At 33.7% G+C, this 26171-nt stretch overlaps 1 protein-coding gene across 1 annotated transcript; it reads left to right on the forward strand.

Moving 5' to 3' along the window:
- The first annotated feature begins 1375 nt into the window (after positions 1 to 1375).
- Positions 1376 to 25485, forward strand: LOC126768830 (uncharacterized). The gene is made up of 6 exons (XM_050487178.1): positions 1376 to 1433; positions 1787 to 1893; positions 18711 to 18852; positions 18979 to 19127; positions 23584 to 23703; positions 23961 to 25485. Exons 2-6 carry the CDS (start codon positions 1797 to 1799, stop codon positions 24407 to 24409), a joined length of 957 nt encoding a protein of 318 aa, XP_050343135.1. The 5' UTR covers positions 1376 to 1433; positions 1787 to 1796; the 3' UTR covers positions 24410 to 25485.
- Positions 25486 to 26171: the final 686 nt, after the last annotated feature.

Consider the following 26171-nt stretch of genomic DNA (forward strand, 5'->3'; position numbering starts at 1 on the left):
TAGAAATCACAAGATTTTGAAAATTAAATTTGATACAATGGAGAAGATATATATTAAATATATATTAGACGAAACTTCATACACGTAACTGATAATTGAATCAAAGTATGTGACGACAGGACGAAATTAAAAACAAATATAATATAACATTTATAATATACCTATTTTATGGATATCCTCTAATAAAAACGATTGCAGAATAATAAATATTGTATAATCAAATTTGAAATAGCTGTTACTTGAAAAATTGTGAATATTATTAATGATTGAAAGAATCTAACGCCATCGCCGATGTTAAGAACCTTATGCGATACATAATAACTAGTTCCTGTTCCGTTGAACGGCTTCGTGACCAAATAGAGTACAGACAGTAATAAAACAATACCTTAATATGACTACTCATTGTTCGGTATAAATATGAATAAAATTACAAAATGTGTTAATGCTTTTGGAATGTATATAGTACAATGTTATACAGAATGCTGCGATATTTCGAGATAAATATGTAAAGTGTACGTGTTTTGTAATTCTATATTGTAAATCGTGGCAGGAAATAATATATTTGGCGTGATAAAGATACATAAAACTTCTAAATATGTAACTATTTTTGTTAACTCTACGTACACCCGGCTGGTGATCTATTCCGACGTACTGGCCGGCATACCGCACGCCCGTACCTACGCGTGACTCCGCCTCCGAGAAAAATTCTATTGTGGTTCATGTACCAAATTCCTCATCGTTAACGCAGCCATCGCACTATCACTCCAAAATTTTTTGTTCACCTTATTCCATCCGCGGACAACGATCTCGACTTTTGAAAGTATAATGTCATACGTATATCCACATTCCAGGAATTACACGTCATTTATTACGTTCATTAAGATTCATCGGGGTCTTATTTATGAAATGATGTCGGATATGTTTGGAATGTCCTTAATCACTTATATCGCTTAATGAAATGCGATAAAAAATAAATAATTAGGATAACGACAAAAATAACTATTCTAATCATTAACGATGTACATCGTAACGATACTCCTCATTTTCATAACAAAAAAATAACACATTGTTAATTATACGACGTCTAAATCATTTATATAAATTTTTATTTTCTCTTTATAATTGTAAAAAAATCATGTATCGGAATATAGTCCTATCGAAATCAAAACAGAAGTCAGTCGCATCATTACTAAATCGCAACATATGTTTGTCAACTAAACTATTTGTGTCAGTTTAATCAAATCATAATGTCACATTTTCAACTGGCAGAGCTCGCCCGATCCACTAGTGGTCCATTGGCTGTGTTCCCGCGGGGACGGTATGCGTACGTTTCACAACTCTTTGTTCGGTCATCTCTTATTTACTTGATAGCCGCGCAGCTCGGACGTCTGTCCACCGTCTAGCCGTTTACGTGCCGTGGAATTTTCGCCTCGGTATTTGCATGCCATTTTATGTATTATCGCAACGACATTCATTCGTTGAGCCAAATATTTTTACGTTCCCCGACTTAGTTTGTTTCCGCTTTAGAAAACCAAATTGAAATAACGTCTCGTCGTTCTTATTTACTTCGGATGATTGATAAGAATTTAATTATTATCATCAATTTCTTATTTTCCAAAAAATATATCAATATATTGTGGTATTAATTAAATATTAGCTAATAATGCATCTAATTGAAATTCAATATTTTTTATTATAACATTTTGCATTTGCTGTTTCTTTTAACTATATTATAAACTAAACTGTACCACTTTTAAATTTTACACACTAACTATTTATCTTTCAGAAAATACAAAATGAAAAAAGTAGAATCGCCCTTGGATGTGCTGTCACGCGCGGCGACAATGGTGCAACCATGTCCAGCTTACCCCGCTAGTGATTCGGATGGTTTTGGTAAGTAACTATTGTAAAATACAACTTAATTTATACGACAAAGCGGACCATGAATACAAATAACTGGTATGTAATGGACTCTAATCAAAACATTTGAGATGTATTATTTAAAACTGGTAGATGTCCTGTTGCTAGGTAAATGCATCTTATCATTATTTAGTAAAGAATTGTTTATTCTGCACAAAAAATCTTTTAAACTACAAATACTATGTACATCGTTTTAAATATTTACATTCACCGCCGAACACGTTGATAAATCGCAGATGTAAACTCGATGTCGAACTCGCTCAGATTCGAACCTGCGACTATTATCTGCGATACACGTGCTCTCCCCGCTACGCCATACAGAGGCTATATAATAAGGCTATCGTATATATTGTTTATATATTTAATACAATCGTGCGACAACTTAAACATTTTAAGTTCCGCCAAATAGATATAGGATGAATAAACGATTTCCTTCTAATGAGTGTATGTATGCAAAATGAAACTGATTATGAGAAGCTATTTATAGATTCCAAAACAAAAAGAAATGTCAGGCGGCAAGTCGTTGATACACTATCTGCCCACATGGCTGATGTAATTCGACACAAAGGGCCGCAGCTTTAAAATATGAAACAAAATATACTCATGATGATGAAACGACTCCTGTTTTACTTATTTTAGTAGTTTTTTAGTATATTTTGTCAACTTTCAAAGTAACAAATGGAATGGTAAATATATATTTTTTGGTTTCCTTTGAATGGAGTTTTTCATGAACGACAATGTTCAACTTTTATCTGTTTGAAGCATCTTCATCTGCCTATATGTTATTGTATACATTTTATTTTAGACTAAGAAGCTATACAGATTTCTAATGTGTACATTTGAATATTTAGTATTGTGGAGTTTAGAAATAAGAACTGTTCCAGTTCAACCTTCAGCGTAGTAGAGTAAGCTCTACCTTTTCCTTAAAATGGTGAAAATGAGGGCCTTAGCCCCGTGGGTAATTTACAGGCTGTTAAGTACAATATCAGCTCGACAATAACCTTACATCAAGTAGATCAGTTAAGACAAAACATTTTCATGCATCTTGGCTCACCGACAACGAAAACTTCATAGCAAATAAAAATTTCAATTACGATTTTTTCTCAATAAGTACTTACTATTCGGCATATCAACAACAACTTATGCCGAGATGCGCAACATCACAACAAACGTCAATCATTTCAGTTCAATTCATAATGAAGATCCCACTATTGTGTAGAAATTTTTAAAATCCCTAGGAGTTTTCGAACTATACAAAACCTTTAGCTGCTTAACAAATACATCTTGCGATACGTTTGACGGTAGTATACAATCTATATTGTTTATTTTCCGGAACATGATCGACCGGTTTTAAGTTTTTATTTATTATTTCGCTTATAGTGTCGTTAAGATGAACATTTATCAATTGCATACAATGCTATGTCAGTACCACTCTTAAGATCATCCTTCATATCCTTGATGTAACATGTCCTAATATTACTGAAATCCTTAATTTATCTATTACAACTGGCATATTTTGCTTGAATAAAAAAATGCTTAATTTATACACATACCTCTAAAGCACATAAATTGAAATTTAACAAGATTTGTCTTAATATGTTCTTGTTATGTAATTTCTTGAAACAAACAGTTTTAACTAACGCATTTGTATTAATTCGCTTTGGGCAATGTCTGTGAATATGGAATTTTGGAATTGGTTTTTAACGGACTCCCTAGACAGCTAGAGATTTGAAATTAAATTAAATATAGCTCAGATTTGGACAATGTAAGCAAAAAAATTGCGTGATACAGATGTAAGAAACTGATGGCAGTTTTATTTAAAGTGAACCACATATAAACATTATTTTTATATAATTAATAAGTACTTATTATATTGGTTCACTTAAAATAAAACTGCCACCATTACTTCAATATTGCAAAATCAGGACAGTAAAATTTTGTACGATAAATCCTTATCAAATATGCTATCATATTTTATTAGAATCTATATTTGTAATCGTAGCATATAATCGTAATAATTAGTGTAAAGTTGCTCTTTAGTTTTGATATTTGTTTGAATGACTTTAGCTATCAATACTCGACGCGCGGCCTTGTAGGCGGGTCACATTCCAGATTCCAGCTGACATTGTTAATCGTCATCCGTAGTAAGGGTACCGATACATTGAGTTGAATGTTAGAAAGAGAAGAAGATATAGAGAGATTGTTGATTTACTATTAGTCAGAATGACGCGTTTCTTGCATTCTAATTTAACATTTTTTTTTACTATTGGATTATGAAGATTTTTGTTTTCTATGATTCTTCATTTCTGAACGATTTAAATAACAACCAATTACAATAATAATTTTCCTTATGAAACAAGGATCATTAAACTATGCAATAGATCAAAAGAATCAACTGAGGCGCGACATTATAATATTTAGAAACTATAAACATTTATATGAATAATTCCAATTTAATATTTCCATTATAACATTTTCCAAATTCTCACTGTGTATTTAAATTCACAATGGATTATTTTATTTTATTTAGGTTATTTTTAATATATTGACAAAAAAAACCTATTAAAACTTTTATCCTATTGACTCAACATTTTTTTTATAATGTTTTAGTTTTTACAATGTTGACTTATATTTCAATTTTTAGGTTATTTTAGAACACCAGTTAAAAAGATAATTACCTAAATAATTATGATGACGTTTGGCTATTGTGTATATCTGTTGCTACTTGTTAGTGTTGACAAATAAATAAATAGAGACGGACCACTAACAGTAAAAACCACTAAATATTTACCCATATATATTACTAGACAACAAATTATATTAAAATAATATTTATTTATAACAAAATAATAATAATAATAATATCCTGGGACATTTTTCACACACGGCCATCTGATCCCAAATTAAGCTTGTACAGAGCTTGTACTATGGAAACCAGACAACTGATATACTACATATACTACTTTTCTTTTGTAAATACATACTTATACAGATAATAACACCCAGACTCAGGACAAACAGACATGTTCATGCACACAAATGTCTGTCCTGGGTGGGAATCGAACCCACAACCTTCGGCGTGAAAGGCAAGTGTCTACCAACCACGCCAACCGGCTCGTCAATTAAATGTGAACGCATCATATACATATAATCTAATCATTAGTCTAAAGAATTGGTAGTTGTTTGTAGATGCGATTGATATCTTATTGTTGTCTCTAAATGTTTTCAACATTCCGAACGTGACTTGAATGTATCAAAGTATCCTGTTCACGAGCCAGTTAACCTGACACAAACAGGAGAACGAACATGTTTTCCGCGACTGATGAACAATGCATTACAGTCGGATAGGACTTGTTTCATGATAATGGCTGCGATTTAAGTACGTGAGTACTTTAGCTTTTCCAATCGTTCACAGTGTACCGTGAGTGATTGTTTGTTTTTGCTTCGGTCGCGCATTCAAGCAACACGTCCGGGTAACGTGGGGTCGCAAAACTCGATAAACTGTCTATTTATTATAACATCGAGAAATTTTATAATTAAGGTGTTCTTTTTAACAGCATTTGACAATTGAAGACACGAGCAGATGAAGTTACAAATTTTTAATATGATAAAAATGAGCATCGAAGATTTAATTCTTATTTTGCGAATAATTGAACTTATGAGTGATTTTGAGATACAAATACTATGTTTTTTGAACTGATAACGTAACTAGAAATATCTAGGAAAGAAAAAAGAAACAGGAACAAGACACCTTATTCCATCGGTTCAAGTAATCAGTAAAGGCACGAATAAAAGTTGAATGACAGTACAGCATAATTAATTTTAAAACAAAGAATGTTTGTTTTTATCACCTGCAATTATAACATAAATTAAAAAAAAAACCTTCATCCATTCATATCTTCAATTGAATTCGTTCGGTGAACATCAATTGTGTAATGTCAAGTTACTATATTTCAGAAACAATTCGTTTTGCTTAAGGATGCTGAAATAAATGAATTATGAATTTCAAAATCGCATATTGATTGATATGAACGAATTTATCAGCTCGTTACTCTTAACACAAATACTTAATTTTGCTCATATACAATATGAATTCGTTAAATATAAGAACCCGAAATAAGAGTTAACGTGCTTATTTTGGCTGTTAAACTTTAAATGCAAGATTACAGCCGACCCACAACGCTTCTGTCTGACTAAAATATACCTACTTATTTGTATGTCAGAAATTTCCGCATACCAACGAATTGTGAATATATTTGTATATTTTAAAACGCCAACAAGTACATTTTTCTTCATTTTAATATAACTGAAAATAAGTTTGTTATCAACTTACATTATTTCAGTAAAAAACGTAACGCATATCTCGCTCTTCATTTGATAAATCACATACAGTCAATTTCTCTTATTTAACTATGCTAGTTGGTGCTATTGCGAAGATACGACTGATAAATGTGGGTATGTAATGACATATCTAATCAGAGTTTGGTCACGCAAGTTGTCAAACGATAAGTTCTTATTGTTGGTTGTTTACACACAATTGTCGGGTAGCAAATAATTATGCAATGCGATGACAGAAGCGCGGACTCGAGCCGCATCGTCATTTACTTTCGTTGCTCGGCGTGCGTGCGCGCGCGACAGACTACCAGAGAAAGCGCTCAGGAATTTGGCCGGCCTCGTCCGAGCTGACGCTCCATGGCTCTGCCTTCTACAAACCGAATGCTATTCGCAATATTTGCGCCGTATTACAACACCATCTACCGCTAACAATACGTAGCACCCAGCGCTGATTTGAAACGACTACGAGACTAGCACTGCCATTCGAAATCTCGTCTCGCTTATCAACATCTCATATCAATCATCATAAGCTACTTTGTATGTAGCCGTTTTACAGCTCTCTATAAATTCAATACCTGACATTATACCGGAATATTCACGTCGAAATGTACTTTATTAGGCAGTAGTAGGGATGAATATAGCGTGTACAATAATATCCGGAACGCTGAGGCGGCGTGTTACGGTTTCGAAAAGAATGCAGAATGTAGGTTGCGTTGCGGACTACAGTTACTAACATTCTTAGGAATGCAATCGTTTATCACTATTGTTGTCACAGAATATGTTTTCATAACCTTTGACATCTCAGTGTCAAGTTTTTTCATTTTAACGAGACTTTATATTTTTAAAAATTATTCTGTTTCAGTCCTGAAAATATCTCCGTCTCCTACATTATTTTACATATTTGTAACCTCTCTACAGAATTATGACATTAACAAAAAGAACGAAGTAAGAAGCAGAAAGCATAGACACTACACTATATTTTAGTTATTTGTTAGAAAAAAGGGTTAGATTAGTTTTCAATTGCGCCTGCAATTTATAATTTGTAATTAAATCGATATTTAAACTGATGAAATTTTAATATTTTATAATGTATTTTTAAAATTCAAGTATCATTAAAATATGTTTTAGGACGAGAACCTTGTAATATAATGATTTTAGCTTTATTGCAATGAATTATAGAAAATCAATTAAAACTCAATAACAGCAATAATGATTACTTAGGTATTCGTGGAATTCGTAAACTCATTAGCAATGCCGTGTACCGATACATATACAATTGTAATTAGCAAAGTGTGTTAGATCACTGGGGCCTTAGAATATAGACTGTGGAAATTACATCAAGCGTACCTTATGTAATACGTATATATTTAACGGTGTGGCTTAGCTAATAATTTCTACCAATTTCGATAGTCATTGTTACATAATATTTACAGAACCAATATTTTATTAAAATTTATCAAAAAAGATCATAATTAATTAATATTATAATTGAAAAAGTGATTTTGTTTGTTACTCTTTCTCGTCTTAACTATTCAACAGGTCATCATGAAATTATGCATATATGTTTATTGGGAAAAGGAAATATGGTACCTAACACACACTCCTAACCTCTTTGACATGCGTGCGAAGGCACGGAATCTAGTTTTTCAATAATTATCATTAGAAGTAGCAGTAATAGCCAGCGTATAAAGTACTGCGGTAGATTTATACCACTGCTGGTGGTAACTGTTCTAAGGTTGAGACAATACGCGAGACGGTCCGAATAGTTCGAATAGCTGCACTCTCGCTTGGCTGCCAACGAAATGGAATCCATTGCCATTAGAAATTCTACTATATGATGACTTCATTGCTATCGGATTCCTTCGATACATTTCGCATCACGCACGCGCATTTTTGTGATGTCCTGTCACATCACTTAAATGAACGTACAACTTTCATCATTAAATATTAATAAAAATAAGAGCAATCTTATATCAAACATGCATTGTCTTATACGTTTGGTGGTTTTTATTAGTTAATTTTCTTAATATATAATTATAATTATCTAATTATACATATACATAGCTAACACTGTGTTACTCTTTTTTGAATTCTTATTCAAAGATTATTAGTACATACGTAATCATTGCAATCTGTAGGATTTTTGAGTCTTAATTTTGTCATACGATTCCTTTTGTGGATTTCTATTTTAGGTAGGTTTCATTGTGCGTATTTATGTCTAGTACCTTATTGTAAGTGATCCCCAGATACTGGCCCTGCAAGTAGCGTGATATGTATCACAAATTATGGAATATAATATTAAACTGGCCGGGTTTGGTAAAACAACCGTTGTGTGTGACATCCACCCAGATGGGTCTGCACACAGACCATGGAGATATATAGTACAGAAAGCTTAATCATTTCATAGAATATAATAAGGATGAATTATTATTTATAATTAAAAAAATGAGAAGAAGAATGATTGAGTTGATGGACACATTCGTTTTTTTTTTAATGTTACCTCCAACTTCCAACTTAACTTATCCAACTTAATTAACGGAAATGATTGTGCTGCGTTTCTTGCCGGTTTTCTGCTCGTTAGAATCTACATATATTCCGAACCGGCGGTAATTTATTTTAATCTAATTAAACGACGATACAATATTTAACTATAACTAGGAAGACAAACATTTGTTTACATGTCCTCGAAATTTATAGAGACAAAAAACTATGCAAGATTATTAATTAATCTTCATTTTCTTGTAATAAAAATATAATTAGAATACAATGAAGATAAATTATTCACTTTTTATTAAAATATTTTCATAATATTATAGTAGTATTTAAAATAAAAAACACATGCAGTAAACAGATATGAATATGAATTAATAAAATATATTATTTACTTTTCCTTTTATATATATTACTAGTTTTCTCTCGCGATTTCGCCCGCGTGCTAGGGGATGGAGGGCGAGGTATGATGTTGCCTATGCCCTTCCTTTTGATTCAAACTTGCATTCATACCAAATTTCATCAAAATCGCTTCAGTGGTTTAACCATGAAAGCCTAGCACACAGACAGACACAGATAGTTTCGCATCTTACTTTATTTAGTCGTTGCTAGCAAAATTTGAAACTAATATAAAAATTATTATATAATGTTCAAAAATTTTGTATTTTGTTTTTCAAACTACGTAGACGATTAACTGGAAATATTTTTTTTCAAACCTAAGTCCACGCCCCGATATATATACGACCTTCGTGTTGCATAACAAAACAGCACCATGTACATATATATACCGAGTGTCCGTACGTGGCAGCCCTGACATGGTTCCATTGCAATAAACTAAAGAGTAGCCCTATGAAGAATTCGCTTATTCTTATGGAATATAAAAACTATTTCAACACAGATATAATGAAAATGTTATCGATCGTTTTTTTTAATATGTTGACAAATAATTAACAAATATTTACAGTATTAGTATAGACCAATTCACTAAATATCTGACATTAGTAGCATAATTAGAAAACTGCCATTTATTGACATTGGACATTAGATTTGTGTATGCTTATAATAATAATTGTTTTCTATTTTCACAAACATTACAAAGGGAGATTCGAAAGGTTTCTAGCAATGCGTTACAGCATCACGTTCGCAACTGACATCTTGATCTTCGTTATTAACGAGAAAACGAGTTGATTCTCGTTTCTCTACGAAATGTTTTTACGCTGGACGTATGTGGACATTCAGATGCAATTAATCATGTAAATAGTTTAATGGCTTCAAACGAGTCTGTATTATAGATATGCGACTGAAACGTAAAATGTTTGCACAATTATCGCACATATTCGCGAATATCTTGCTCTTTATCGTAGCAGTCATACGAATATTAAATGTGATAGGTTTTGGAGAGGTTAATGACACTATTCTCTTGACAATATTTATATAAAACATTCGGTGCAATGTATGAATTTTTATACACTTATTGAGAATGTATAACATATGTATAACGTGACATGTTCCAATTAAAAATACAATACAATGAAGCGTTTATAATTTTTTTAAGGATCTTGGTGTTTTTGACTACGAACGATATTCGATATTTCGAACATTTAAATAAAAATACTTAATTATTATTGCATAACATTCCTAGGCGCGGCATGCCTAAATGAATAAGCGGCTGTTGCATCACTGGACATAACTATACGTACCTATATTATTGATTATTTTATTATCGTCTACACTAACTAAAGCGACCGTGTTAAACAGCGTACGCGTCTGAGTTCCATCGATAATACGACATAATGACAGATCGACCGAAATAGCAAGGTTCAAAATGATAATTTGGGACTCTACAATATTGGCGAGTCATACCAAATGACTTAAGAAATTCATTATCGCCACTTTGTAAACGTCTAAACTTAACCATGATACTGTTAGAAGTTGACACATGGGCGGTGTGGGAAAAACTTGACAAATAGTCAAACTAATTTTGTCTAAAATAATGTTCAATTTTTAATTGTAAGATGTTCAATAAAAACTCCTATAATTTAATATATTACCTACGCTTATATTATTTTTAAATTAATTATTGGATTTAAGTTAATTTTATTATAACATTATTAAATTGACAAAGATGGTAACTCTGTACGTCTGTATGTATGTGTTTAAAAGGGGAGGACTAGGACCTTATTTTAAAGGATTTGTTTCCCAACCTTTTTTTACAACTTTTAATTCCCATGCCAATTTTTTTCACTTGTAAAATAATGCCTAAACGCAATAAACATTCAATTTATCCAGATCTACTGATTTGTTTCTTTACAAAATAAATAACAGTCAGAAAAATAAAAATAAAATTTAATAAGTATTAGTTTTTTTTTCTCTTTACCTATAATAAATCTTCTAATGTTGTCCATTAAATAAGTAACATTTTATTTAATCTTATGATTCCTTTAGATCATCAAGTCACGTAAAAGCCTTCACATATTTTAAGCATACTTTTTGCTGGTCAAACAAGGTTTCTATAGATACTGAAATTAGAAACGCGATCGACTGTGCTTCCCTCTGTGGGAAACATGAGTCAAGTTATAAAGGTATGTTTTTTATTATAGATGGCGCTGTAGACACAAAAATAAATCTTTAAAATTTTATAACAGATGGCTCTAGGTGTATGTTAAATGATTGCTTTAATAAAATTATACCTCCATACTAAACTATTGAAATTGAATTATATTTATTTATGTACTTATACTGTATCAACAATGTACAATAAAACATTACAGAAAAATGCTTAGAACTCGTTAATATGTAGTTCAAATATAATTTTAAAAATAAAGGAACGATACAACATACGATTAGCAATTCAATAATACTGCTCATTCTGTTTTACCAACCTCTAAACTCAACTGTTATTTGACTGCTATTATTTTAGCACTCGAAACATCAGCAAGAGCTATCTATTTATTATACATATTTTTAGTCCAGTCAAATGAGCTTAGAATAACGATCAGCACCGATTAACAATAACGCTGATCTTGGTAGGCAAGAATACACATGGCGGGCTCATATTGTCATAACTGTCCTTGATTGTGTCTTAGACATAGACATATAAAACAAAGTAGGTCTTACTGTTCACACGTACATATACATATACTAAATTACGGAATGCGGAATTGTTTTGAGCGCTTCCCGCACTTTCGCTGCTTGCATCCGCCTTCCTTATAATAATATTACTTCGCGACGTAAACAGATGTCAGATGTGTCAACCGATGAACACTCGATAGAATACATTATAAATACTTATCAATTGTTTTGTCGTTGTACATAATTTCTGTCGTTTTTTCAAACGTAAATACGAATTTATATAATCGTTGATAAGCTTTTAAAATTTCAACAGTGTTATTTTAGAATAAATTTAATATATAAGCCGATATGGCTCAGTAGTTAGAACACGTGAAGCTTAACCGAAATGATTGATGAATGAGTTTAAGCCCAGGCGGGCACCATTGAATTCTCATATGCTTAATTTGAGTTTATAATTCAACTCGTGGTAGGCGGTGAAGGAAAACATCGTGAGGAAACCTGCATGTCTCTCATATTAATCTGCGACACAATCCGCATTCAAGTAGTGTGGTGGAATAAGTTCCAAACCTTTTCCTCAAAATGAGAGGAGGCCTTAGCCAGGCAGTGGGACATTTATTTATTTAGTAAAAACAAAATATTAATTTTTAATCGTGACACCCATGGCCTTGTGTTGCGTTAAACTAACAAACATAACCGTAACCGTAACAGCCTGTGAATGTCCCACTGCTGGGCTAAAGGCCTCCTCTCCTCTTTTTGAGGAGAAGGTTTGGAGCTTATTCCACCACGCTGCTCCAATGCGGGTTGGTAGAATTCACATGTGGCAGAACTTCAGTGAAATTAGACACATGCAGGTTTCCTCACGATGTTTTCCTTCACCGTAAAGCACGAGATGAATTATAATCACAAATTAAGCACATGAAAATTCAGTGTTGCTTGCCCGGGTTTGAACCCACGATCATCGGTTAAGATTCACGCGTTCTTACCACAGGGCCATCTCGGCTTAACAACATAAACTCTAGACAAACTAACATATACATATAATTAAAACACACACATCTAATCTAATAAAAAGAAAAACTAAATGTATAAAAAACAAAATAATATACAGCTTTCACTAAATAAAGTAAAACAAAGCCTAAACAGATATTGAATCGTTTAGCAATTATTTTTTGAGTTTATACTCAATATTATATTTTGTCAATTTTGCTAATGGTTTTATAATAATTGTATAATCTACTTTTACTTTACTTTTATTAATTACATCTTTTAATTGAATGTAGTTCGGATCGTATTATTTTTAACTTTCGCTTTATCTTATCGTAAATAGTACATTTGTACAATAAAAATTAAAAAATAATAATACATATATGTAACTTATAAGATCTCCTTATAAATATATGTAAGTAGATAGCAAAAACATCACAGAAAATAATTTACTTTTTAATTAAGTTTATTAGTAATATTTTAATTTCAATTCCATTCATAATGTAGTGATAATTATATCTTAATAAACAGACATCAATCTTCAATTTATGTAATTTTATTATGTCGTTCTTTTCTAATATGTGAATATAAAATTAATATGTATTTTACTATTCAAGATTATAATCGATTTTTACACATCATATCGACTTAATTAAAATTTATTCAGCGATTCGATTAATGACCGTCATTCAAACATACTTTCACATTTATAATATATTTAAACTAGTAACATGAAAAAGGCTATATTTTAGCTCGTCACTTATAAGTCAACGATGTCATGTTTTAAATGTATATATGAGCTACTGCATTGCCAAGTTCGCGTGGTTCTTTTAAAACTGCGTGCGTGTTGCGTGGATACTTACATACCGGCATTAATGCGGCTGTTATCTGAGATGTTGAATAACCAAGCACTAGCCTGCGGCCACGGACGCGCGGACGCGGCTACTGCCTTCACGCAACGCAGAATTTGAATACAATTAACTTCTACTGTACACTTATAATGTCTTGAATAGAACGTGTAATGCATAATCTCGTTTCGTAAATGGTCTAAATAAAACGGAAATAAAGATAAAATTATAATTTCAACTCTGACAACACACATTAAAGTTTTTAAGAAAATTTGTTTTGACTTTAATTTGTTAGGTATATAAGAATAATAAACTTGTAATTCAAATTTTTTTGCATGTCTAATTAATTGTAATTGACCCGATTTCGAAAGTGCGAAGTCCAAATTTTTACAAATCTTATAATTTTGCCTCCACGATAAATAATTTCGCCCAGACAATTTCTTATAAGCATAATATATCAGAAATTCGAGTTTTTGCCAAACGAATGTAAATATAATATAAACATCAAATAAATAAATTCCCATTCGTTCGTCGAACAAATACAATTTCCCTTTCCCCATCCGGGTAAATAATCGATGCGTGCGTGCAAATAAACTGCCCTAAGCAACCAGCGCACGTCGGATGCGCATGCTCGCCAGCCCGCCACCGAATTACTCGCATCCTTTCGATCCTTACCGCGCTATGCCGCAGGCTATATGAAATATAATTTAAGGAATTAAATTAAAATTGTATCTGATTTACTAACTCGATAGATAAATCTTTTACTTAATTACATTTTTAAATGTTTTACATCTGCACAATGCCTTAAGCTCTTTCAATTTGATATATGGATTCTTTGTTCTTGATTTTAGATGTTTAAAATCTCTTCCTTGCCAACTGAATCGCTGACATATTAACGCATGAGCCAAATTCTTGAAACCAGTGATATTAAACAGTATTTGAATGTGGCGTTGTGATGAAACGATGTAAATACTGGTGAAAGAAATGATAACATCGTTATTTCATCTTACGATTTAATTTATGTACTAAACGACTGAACATAAAAACGTTATGTTTCTCAATATAAAGTATCAGTTATAGATTATTTAGTCTAACCTTCAGAGTAGACGACAAGCGCAACGTCTTAAATATATTACTCTTAAAATAACTAAATGAAATAAGCAGTAAATATATTACACTCTTAAAATAACTAAATGAAATAAGCAGTACGGATTATAAATTGTTTTTAATATGACATAAAAGTACTAGACTAACTGATATTTGAGTGGGACCACCTACTTCTAGTTTTACAAGGTATCCTTCACATCGCTGATGTAACGAATATAATATTGTTACGTCATAAAAGGCACGAAACATTGATCTTTAATCAATGAATCCCATGGCTGACAGCGAATTGGCAAAAGAATGTACTGTGCAATGCCAATATTATGTACTTATTGTCAGACGCCATTATAAAAAATAAAATTAAATATTTCAATATTTAAGTACAAGCAAGTTACACGTCTGTGGGAATAAGAATTGTATGGAAGAGAATTACAAGATTCTCAAGGCAAGAATTCGCAAGTTATTCTTCTACACTGTATACAATAGATTTATATAAAATACATGTTTTTATTACCCGTAATACGTATTCATTTTATATACGAGTAGTACTCATTGTAACTCATAAGATATTGTAATATTAATGTTAAAATAACAGTAATAATTATTGACAATGTAAGCTAACTCAACTAAATAATAAAATTTTACTTGTAGAAAGGTAACATGGCAGGTAAGGCATTTAAATTCAGGTATTTTTTTAAAGCCACTTTAATTTTAATAAAAATTGTTCTGGCGCAATTTAGAATCGACAAATCTGCCAACTATCGTCAATCGTTTGTTAATATTCAAGTTATATTCAAATGTTAGATAAACCTTGGAATCGATAAAATTCCACCAAATTCAAGAATTCGAACTTAAACAATAATATTTTAAATAATCAACAGCTATTAGTTAAATAGATCTATTTTATAATTTTATTTGTCGGTCTATTGTAGATTATGACAGTCAGGTAGCCGGTCCAAAGCCTGGCGCTCCGGTTGAATAAGCGGCGCGCGGCGAACCAAATAAAAAGAAACTGAAAGAAATAAAAAGCCGTCTGTTAATTACACTCCACGGGCAATTTAAAATATATTTCCCTTCGGCGTCATGTCTGGAACTTGAGAAATTGTACGCCGATGACAAAAGATTTCTTACACAAAGACAATGTCGCGTGATTTTTTAACTATTATTATCTCATATAATAGACAAGCCTGTAAATGGCCCACTGCTGGGATTAGGCCTTCTCCTTCTTAGAAGAAAGTTTGGAACCTACTCCACCACGCTGCTTCATGACATGCAGATTTCTTCACGTTTACCTTTTCCACTAACCACGATGTTTTAAACAAAAATTAAGCATATAAAAAATCAGTCGTGTTTACCCAGAATTAAACCCGCGATCTTCTGTTATTATTGACGTATTCTATCCATTGGGCTATCTTGTCTCACTGAATTATCTCATATAATTATCATCAGATCGAAAGTTATGTTGATTATTTGTTCGCTAGTAACAATGCTAAGTAAAGCATGAAATAAGTCGATTTAGTAATTGCATCTTTGATTACATTACTTGAGTAATTTGAACGAAACGCATTCCTGAATAACAGTTGTACAACACGAAGATTCCAAGTCTAGGTGCGTTATTGTATTAGTACCAGACTTTAATTAATCTAGCGGCGCCATCCTGAATCTACCTGTCGGCAGCCTTTTACCTTCGCTCTATTAGACAATAAAAAGCTAATGCCTATACGATGGTACAACGCGGCAACTTCTCACAGTTCAACTTCACCCATCTCCCCACTCCCTGCCCGCGTGCATCAAAATAAAACAACCTTCCAAGGATACAACCACCGTAATTTAAACTTGATCATTAGTTGTATTTTTCGCATTTCATTTTGTACTTTGCTGCAAACTAAATACGATTCACTTTCGATTTATGACAATGTTTCTTTGGCATAGATCCAAATATTAAACAAAATATTACTTTAGTGCTAAAATAATAAAGTTCAAAGTTGCATTTGCTATAGAGAAAGGCTGTATGGGCGAAGGAAGGGCGAAGAGTAAAGAGGGTTCATTAATCCCCGCACCCTGCGCTCACGCACTTTCATGAATGGACCGAACAGGTTGATATATTCTTATACAGGCTGGTGGTAAATACACCTTATCAATTTTGAACCACCGAATGATAGAACCTACAGAAATTCCTATAAATCAACTAAGAGTAGTATATACTCTCAGTAAATTGACCTTAACATAAAACACACCAAAGAAACACTCAGACATTTTATTATTTAGAACAATATAGAACAATGCTATCACAAAATAAGGTCATGAATGTATAACACAAAAATGTGTAATGTCGTCTGTTTCTTTGTGCAAACGAGATGAGGTCACGTGAAGATCGTGCCCTCGATGACAGTTATCAACATATTTCCGAGTAACCATAACAATAGGCATTCAAATACGTGTGCACTCTCGTTATGAACATTATAAAGTATGTTATCAAAGAGGAAAGCTTGAAAGTTTGCTATCAGTTTGATATCGACAGTTTGTTCACACCCTGTACCACAAGGTTCGAAGGAAGCGCCGCAACGTCCGGCCGCGTGGATGTAGCATGATGCTCTTTTTCTTTTTCGGTTTATTTTTTGTTCATCTCATTTATTTATTCCAATGTAATCTCTTCCAGCTCGTTTTTTATTCAGTCGACCTTCAGTGTTACCTGTGCAGGGACGCCAATGTGTTGTCTATATAGAAATCGCTCCAATTTCCAAAAGGATTGATTAATTTGTTGGCAGTTTTTTGAAGTACAAAGTTTTAGTGTAGAAATTGGGTGTTTTAATATGTCATGATTTTGAGTGTTCTTATGGTGTTGCGATGATGGAACTCCCGCATTATTTATTTGTTTTGGCTCGGACTTCTTCAAGTAGTCTGGAATTGCGTTCAATGGAACCGCCTCAGTCGCCTAAGTTTAATATGCCTCTATGGCAACCGTGGATGACGTCTCCAAATAAAGGTATAATTACTTTAATTTTTCAATATCTAAGTGCATTGCATGCAGTTTGTGCTCTACAATCAATGGTGTACTAAATCAGTTATTTTCCTGCTAAATCGTATACCCTTATACGAACAACAATAATAAACATATTTACTTCAAAGTACTCCGCTATGAAAATAATTATAATATCCGGCTCCTCTTGTCAACAAGTATATAAAGCAAACACTATAATTATACATATAACAAAGTTGACAGGAAATGTTTTGTTTATGAATAAATCTATAAATTACTTCAATATAAATATTATAATAACTTCAATTATAATTACTCAAATTAATTAATTAGAAAACTGTTAAACACTTTATCTACTAGATTATGATAGAAGTATAATATTTTGAATTTGCGTAACAAAAAATAACGGCAGAAATAATCATTGACTAATCTAATTCAATAAAATGTATAAAGTTCTCAATCCTCATCGGCATACGATTTGAAATGAAAGCCGCTAGTTCGATTCCAGCCACTTGGACTATCACCGTCTCTACTTCCAGCACGCTTATATGGAGAGAAAAATTGAAACAGAATGATTCTTTGAAAAACGTCGGAATTTATAATGTTATTTGAAAAAAAAGACCAAAAATTAGCCAACTTGACATTATTGGAAAAAAAAATCGTATAAAAAATACGTTCAGTTATATTTTAACCTACGATGATTTTATAGTTTACTTGTTGCTTGTTAAGTAGTGCACTTATTTATATTGATATTTTGCATTTTATTTGATAATTGTCGGATAGTTGAGTATAAACTACTGAAGTTAATATGTTAGAGTTATATTTTTATAATAATGAACTAAACTGCCACGTTTCGATGATTTGCGTGATGTTCTTCAACTTAACGCTTATAAAATTCAGACACATATTTAATTATCTTTTAAATTATTAACATTACAACGGAATTGAATGTTAAATTAATATAAACATTATTTCAGAAACCCCGAGTACGGCCTCTAGCGGCGAATCGGAGGGTGACCGTACGCTGTCACCTGAGGCGCCGCGTGCGCAGACCAAGGAGCTCACCGGCAAGTGGAGGCGGGAACGGCGGTCCGTGCGCCAGCCAGAATACAGACCAAAGTAAGCAGTCCTTTTATAAAAAAATAAATTAATATAATTACACGCTAATTAAGAGACGCAATCTATTATCAACGTTAATTAAAAAAAAAATTAACTTTTATTATATAGGTATGTTTTAACTTTCAGGGAGAACGGCAAAATGGCACTACGGTCACAATCATTCAACGAGCGGCGTAGCGTACCAGCATCAATTGCGCGCGCGCAGCGTCATAGCGACGGTGAACTATCTGATGAAATAGATGATGCGCCTGCAAATCTAGCACTCAATGGTAAAGGTAGGTTGAGCTATTTTTCATAAACAAATCATGAACAATCCATGTATTTAATTGAAGTAAGGCATTACATTACGCAATTACGTCTAGGTACAAACCACTCAACCAGATATTCTGGCTGTTTCGGTTTGAATGATGAGTGAGCCAGTCAGGCACAAGAGACACCGTTGGTTCACTCGTGAATGTGCCGATGCTGTATCATCTAAGCAGGCGGCATATCGCAAGTGGATCAACGGCTGTATTAGCGGGGCATCTAACATTGACTAACTGAAAGCAAACTATAATAAAAATTCCAAGTCCTGTAGAAAGGCATACACGAGAGCGGATGCACAGCGCATTGTACAGATTGGTCATGACCTTGTGTCGCATCCTAGGGGCTCCCGTAGCTTCTGGCGTCTGACCAAGTCTGTGCAAAACAATTTCTGCCAACCTTCGCTGCCACCGCTCAGAAATCCGGACGGATCGCTAGCTCACAGTCCGCAAGAGCAAGCTGATCTCCTGGCTAAACTCTTTGCCGACAATTCCGTCATCGATGATTGTAGTGCACTGCTACCTACAATTCCTGCATGTGGCCATACGATGCCTGACATCAAAATCAGGCAACGTGATGTGCGTGCGGAGCTGCAATCACTTGATGTACGGAAAGCTAGCGGTCCCGATGGAATACCAGCCAAAGTGCTGAAGAAGTGCGCAGCGGAGCTGTCTCCTGTGTTAACGCGCCTGTTCCAACTTTCTCTCTCTTCGGGAAGTGTGCCGGAGGCTTGGAGAAGAGCTAATGTGCAAGCGGTTCCCAAAAAAGGGGATCGGTCTGACCCGGCAAATTATCGGCCAATAGCTATCACCTCAGTACTTTTTAAGGTGATGGAACGGATTTTAAACAACCAACTGATCCATTACCTAGAAGATCACTGTCTAATTAATGATCGTCAGTACGGGTTTCGACCAAAACGGTCCACAGGTGATCTTCTAGCGTACGTAACACACCTCTGGGGTGAAGCTATCGACAAGCATGGAGAATCGTTGGCTGTCAGCCTCGATATCTCCAAGGCTTTCGACAGGGTCTGGCACAGAAGTCTTCTCTCCAAGCTACCGTCATATGGTCTGCCTGCTCAGCTATGCACCTGGATTGCCAGCTTCCTACACAAGCGTAGCCTTCGTGTTTTAGTAGATGGTTGCGCTTCACAATTCTATGTAGTGAATGCTGGGGTCCCCCAGGGATCTGTGCTATCTCCCACACTCTTTCTTTTGCATATCAATGATATGCTCTCCCTTGGGAACATACATTGCTATGCAGACGATAGTACAGTGCATGGTGGATACCACGGACGCGCAGTGGCTGGGCGGGCGGAAACTGAGGAGAGGCGGGAGAATCTTGTCATTGAACTCGATAGGACATTAGAGCTCATCGCCAAATGGGGCTCTGATAATCTTGTTGAGTTTAATGCCAAGAAAACACAGGTATGCGCTCTCACGGCGAAAAAGTCAACATTTTCCCCTCTTCCCTCCCTCTGTGGTACTCCGCTGGTGATGCAAAGCAAAATCGCCATGCTGGGGATTGACGTTCGCTGCGACCTTAGTCCAAGGGATTACATCGAGGCTGTTATAAAAACAGCTTCACGGAAACTCGGAGTTCTGAACAAGGTGCGGCGATTTTTCACGCCACAACAACTGTGCTTGCTGTACAAAACACAGGTACGGTCTTGCGTGGAATATTGTTCGCACCTTTGGGATGGCTCCGCTAAGTACCTACTTGAGGCCTTGGACCGGTTGCAGCGACGTGCCGTACGCATTATTGGCGACGTAAAGGTCACCCTTGAACCTTTACAATTGCGTCGTGAGATAGCAGCACTGAGCGCTTTCTATCGACTGTATCACGGCGAGTGCTGTGAGGAATTATTCTCTCTAATTCCCGCATCCCCCTTGCTTCTTAAGTCCACGCGAGCTGGTTCTCGATGTCACCGCCTAACTGTGACATCAATTCCATCGCGAACAAAGAAATTTGGCAACTCCTTTCTTTGTCGCACTTCCAAAAAATGGAATTCCTTACCAGCTCACGTGTTCCCCTCCTCTTACAACCCGGGTTCCTTCAAACGAGGCGTGAAGAGGCATCTTGCGGGCCGGCAAGGCGAAGGCGGCTAGTGCAGAACGTTTTTCCCAAAAAAAACATAACATCTTTAATTTCATAATTGGCGATTAATTGACGTTTTAAGTAGTAGTTTATATTTGTGATGGTATCAGTGGCACTGTAAGAAATCTATAAAGGAAGGCGACTTAAAAAGTGAAATCAATATTTACCAAAGAACATTAGCTCGTCAGTCTATCTTAACTCAACACGTTGAGGTGCACTAAGCCTTAGCTGAGAGGTATCATAGGAGCAATATATACAAAAAAAAACAATTAAGATTTTTTTATTAGATATTGTTGGCAGTAATAATAGTAAATGATCTTATTGTGCGAAAAAAGTCATCAAAATTTCTATATACATTTTGTATGAGTATGGTACTCATACAATATATATAATTTTGTATGACATCAATGCAACGCCGCACCGGGTCCTTCATCCGCCTAGCTACCCCACTGATCATATTAATGAAACTATTTACGTAAATACATAGATTAGTATATTGATCTAAAGGTACTTAGTTCACTGTTCTGCTTATGATATTTTTTTTATAACAAATATATGGTATTATTAATATCTTATTAAGATATCTTTATAAACTAATAATTACAATACGTAAATGAAAATTATGTATGTAATTGGAAAAATGAATCATTGAAATTATTGTTCAAAACAAATATTATATTCTTAACAAGTCGAACATAATACTGTATGTCCTCGGATCATTTATGACGTGCAAAATAACCTTGCCCCATCTTATAAAATGTAACGTGCAAAGTCCACGCTTTGTTATTATCAATAAACAACGCAAAATTAAAAGTGAAATTTGCAAAAAAGTGATTCGAATAGAGATGTTAACAATATTTATTATACGCATTTTACATACTCTTAAATAATGTTAATCATGGAAAAAAAAATTACATTAATGTCCAAGGCACGGGAGTATATCACTGTATAACACTGCGACTTCCCAGACTCCAAGCTGCCACTGAGAATGTTTCGATAGAAAAACGAAATAACTTTCTATATGCCCAACCCGGGATTTGAACTCGAGGCCTGTGGTATTAAAAGCTAGACACTATACCAAATAGACAGACATAATTTACATTACGCAGATAAGATCATTTCGTAATTGAAAACAACGCCATTTGAACTAATATTAATTACATTTTCAACTGATGAGCTATTTTATTATTTGTTCTTGAATGCAAGGAACAAATAAAGTCTGACATTTGAGATAGGTATCAGGACCGTATAAACAAGTTAAAGTCGCTGTTGGATAATTGTTTATACTGAAAAGATTTTGAATTTCAATTATTCTTCATCATTGCTCTAATTTTTATAAAGGACCGTATTTATAAAAATCGTTAAAAGCATTTAGTTTATTAATATTCCCAGTACGCTTTCAATCACATATATATGGTTTTTTTAATGAAATAGCTGTATGGCAAATGGGCCAGCTCATGATAAGTGGTCACCAACGCCCATTGCCATTGGCGATGTAAGAAATACAAGCATTCCTAACATCGCCAATACGCCACCAACCATGGGAACTAAGATGTTATGTCCCTTGTGCCTGAAGATACACTGGCTTACTCACCCTTCAAATCGGAACACAACAATACTGAACATTGCTTGTTTGGTGTTAGAATATCTGATGATTGGGTGGTACCTACCCAAACGGGCATGCATGCACAAAGCCCTGCCACCAAGTAAACTTTTTCTATTCTATATACTTTAGCCAGATTACATTATATATTTTTTAATTAAACTTAGTCATAGCAAACAATTATATATAAGCTAAAACATTACGGCGCAAAAGGTAAACAAGATCTTGATGTCATTGCTTCACACTTAAGTCAAAGGATTCATTAAGATTTCCTTAAATTCTGCTGGATATGTCCTAATAATGGGTGTTCAAGGATAAATTTTTGGCTTTTTCTGTTTTTGTCATATATCAAAATTGTCTTGAATTTATAGCGTTGTATTGCTTGTTGTCGATAATTCATTTCAAAATTAACAGATGACGAACTAATTATGACGTTAAAAACAATGCGTTATTACTGATATATAATTGGCTTACAACTAATAATAAATTAGTTTATAATACAAATAAAAAAAACGTTATTATCTTACCTAAGGTATTGCTTAGGTAATTACCTTACCTAAGCAATATTTCTTGCTAATATATACACAACGAACGGGTATTAAAGTATTTACAAGAATAATTTTAGATTCGCCGCGTACCGCTACGTATATTTAAACTTCATTTTATAAAAGAGAGCTGTCATATTAGTAGTACTTCATTTCATATTAAAGAGTTTCTTTTATTCTCAGCTCCACCAGAATACCCTGGAATGAAGCACGAAGCTCCTATTGATATGCGATTGCGGTCGAGACCAGCACCCCCTCCTTATAATAGACCTTCAGTTATAAAAAGCAACGATTCTCCTCCCGGTAAGCTAATAATACCATTCATAATTTTCAATATTAAAGTATTATTTGTTTATCAATATTGGGTGTAAACCTCATGGTTTGAGAATTTACCGTTATACCGAATTTAATTATAAAAATTGATAAAATATTTGAATGAAAAAAGTTTAATTAATTAAAGGAAACTATAAACGTTAGTATAGTTAGTCTATGGACATATTAATATTTTACAAATTAATCTATCAACTGTACCATCATTAATTTAAGTTTTTGATTCGCAGGTTCAATGTCTATGTGTGATCCTGTCATCGACGAGCACTTTCGACGCTCCCTCGGCGACGACTATATGAATCTATTCAAAAAGAACTCGCCCCCGGAAAACTCCCAACCCGGTCCCAAACCCAACACTAAGGACCGAGCCAGTAGCCCGATACAGTTCAAAAACGATGAAGACCCAAAACCGGCAAAGATTATCGCAATGGAAGTTGACGACGCCAGCCTATCAGTAGACGATCACTTCGCGAAGGCCCTCGGAGACACGTGGCGTCAGATCCAAACGTCGAGATTAAAAGACAACGAGAAGCAAACGTCCAAAGGCGGAGTAGACGACCACTTCAGCAAAGCGTTGGGTGACACGTGGAAAAAAATACAATCCTCAAAACTAAATATCGATGACGATAAAAAAGATCAGACCACGAAAATCATCACAAGGAGTGGCGTTGTTATATAATGACGTCATTAATCACTCGGCGGTTCGGTTTACGGCTCCGTAAAATTTACGGCTTTACGATTCTAACTGGAGTATCAATAAATTACCACTTGTTTAACCTAAAGGTCGCCTTTATTGTGGCAAGAATTTATCGTTTTTTTTTTTTTCAATTGATATCCATGACAATTCTGTTAGGCTTTGGGTATACGAGATCGTTTCTTTGATATAGTCAATTATTAGTCACCATTACACGCTAAGTTATTACCTCAATTTATGCGCTTTGCACAATTCACTATTTAGGCTAAGTTAAAACGTCTTGTAAATATATTTTTTTAATAATAAAGTGAATTCGAATAGTTGTTGTATTCGGTAGAATATTTGTATTAATGTAAGTATTTCGCTAATTTCTCATCTCGTAATGTTCCTTTACATATAATGTTCATAAGATTTTTGTACTAATTAGAAACGTTTTTCAAAAATATGAAAAAAAACTGTTGTACATATAAGTTTAAAAAAAAAATTGGGTCTATTTTGCTCGTAACATTTTAGTTTATAAAATATTTAGAGTATAATAACTCAGACTGTAATTAAATATGTAACCTCTTTTCACAAAATAATTTACATATTTTTTGTTGCCCGTTATTAATTTACATTGTAATGTAATAAATTCATATTGAATAACTCATACATTATAACCATCATCCACTTATTGTATCTAATATTAATAATTACTGTATAATATTAAATTATTCCCGTAAGTTAAAGTGTACACTCGTAAAATTAAATAAATAATACTACCTCGATATAAAAATGGTATCGACTAAAACAAAATAATAATTATTGTAAACTGTATGTATTGTAATAAAATTGTAATGTTTATATTTTGATAAAACATTTTTTATGGCTCAATGTTATTCGACAAAGATACATGATTTTGCTACATCATCGTTCAGGACTATAAATACGGCGGCAGCTGGCTGTTGCCATTATTTATAATTAAATAATTAAAATTAATTGTATTTGTAAATAACGTTTTCCTATTTATGCACATAGTTAAGGATGAAATGTCGTCAAAGAATAAATACACAGATAAAAAATATTTTGTTTCATTTATTTCCGTCGTACAAACGATATTAAACACTGTCATGTTGGTCTAATTACAAGGCTGCGCAAATCCCGAAGCCCCAGGTTCGAAGGTCGGACTAATAGAACTTTTTAGGTTTTTGTAAAAATAATTCTCAGTAGCAGGTCAGAGTTGATATTAGCAGTGAAGCGTGCCTCAGAAAGCACGTAAAGCTGTTGGTTCTGCGCTTGATGTGCATCTCCGGTTGTAGGATTAACGTCATCTGTTATTTTTTTTCGAAATCACTTGTTGCTGTCGGCCCTAATGGCCTTGACAGCGTCACTGGGTGGGGACCTGGTGCACCTGTGTTTGTGCATATGTCCTGCGTAAATGGCTAGTATTTGACATAGGCTTCCGTGGCCGAAACTCGATCAGGACAATAATTAATGATATATTTTTTTTATATATATTAATATGAAAATTACAAAATAATTAACAATTTCTAAATTTCATCTATCTCGTTCGTCACCACGACGAACGAGATAGATGAATACATAATAATAAAATATATATTATTCAGTATTTTAATAAATAAATAGCTCATATCAAATATGTAATTACGCTGTCACGGAATATGTAAAAGGTCAACATAATCTACGGTGACCATAATCAATATTGGAAAATTAGGACTGAAAACTCAAATAACATTTTAATACTGAC

The sequence above is a fragment of the Nymphalis io genome, chromosome 5 (genome assembly GCF_905147045.1).
Source record: "Nymphalis io chromosome 5, ilAglIoxx1.1, whole genome shotgun sequence".
In the NCBI taxonomy this organism is placed as follows: Eukaryota; Metazoa; Arthropoda; class Insecta; order Lepidoptera; family Nymphalidae; genus Nymphalis; species Nymphalis io.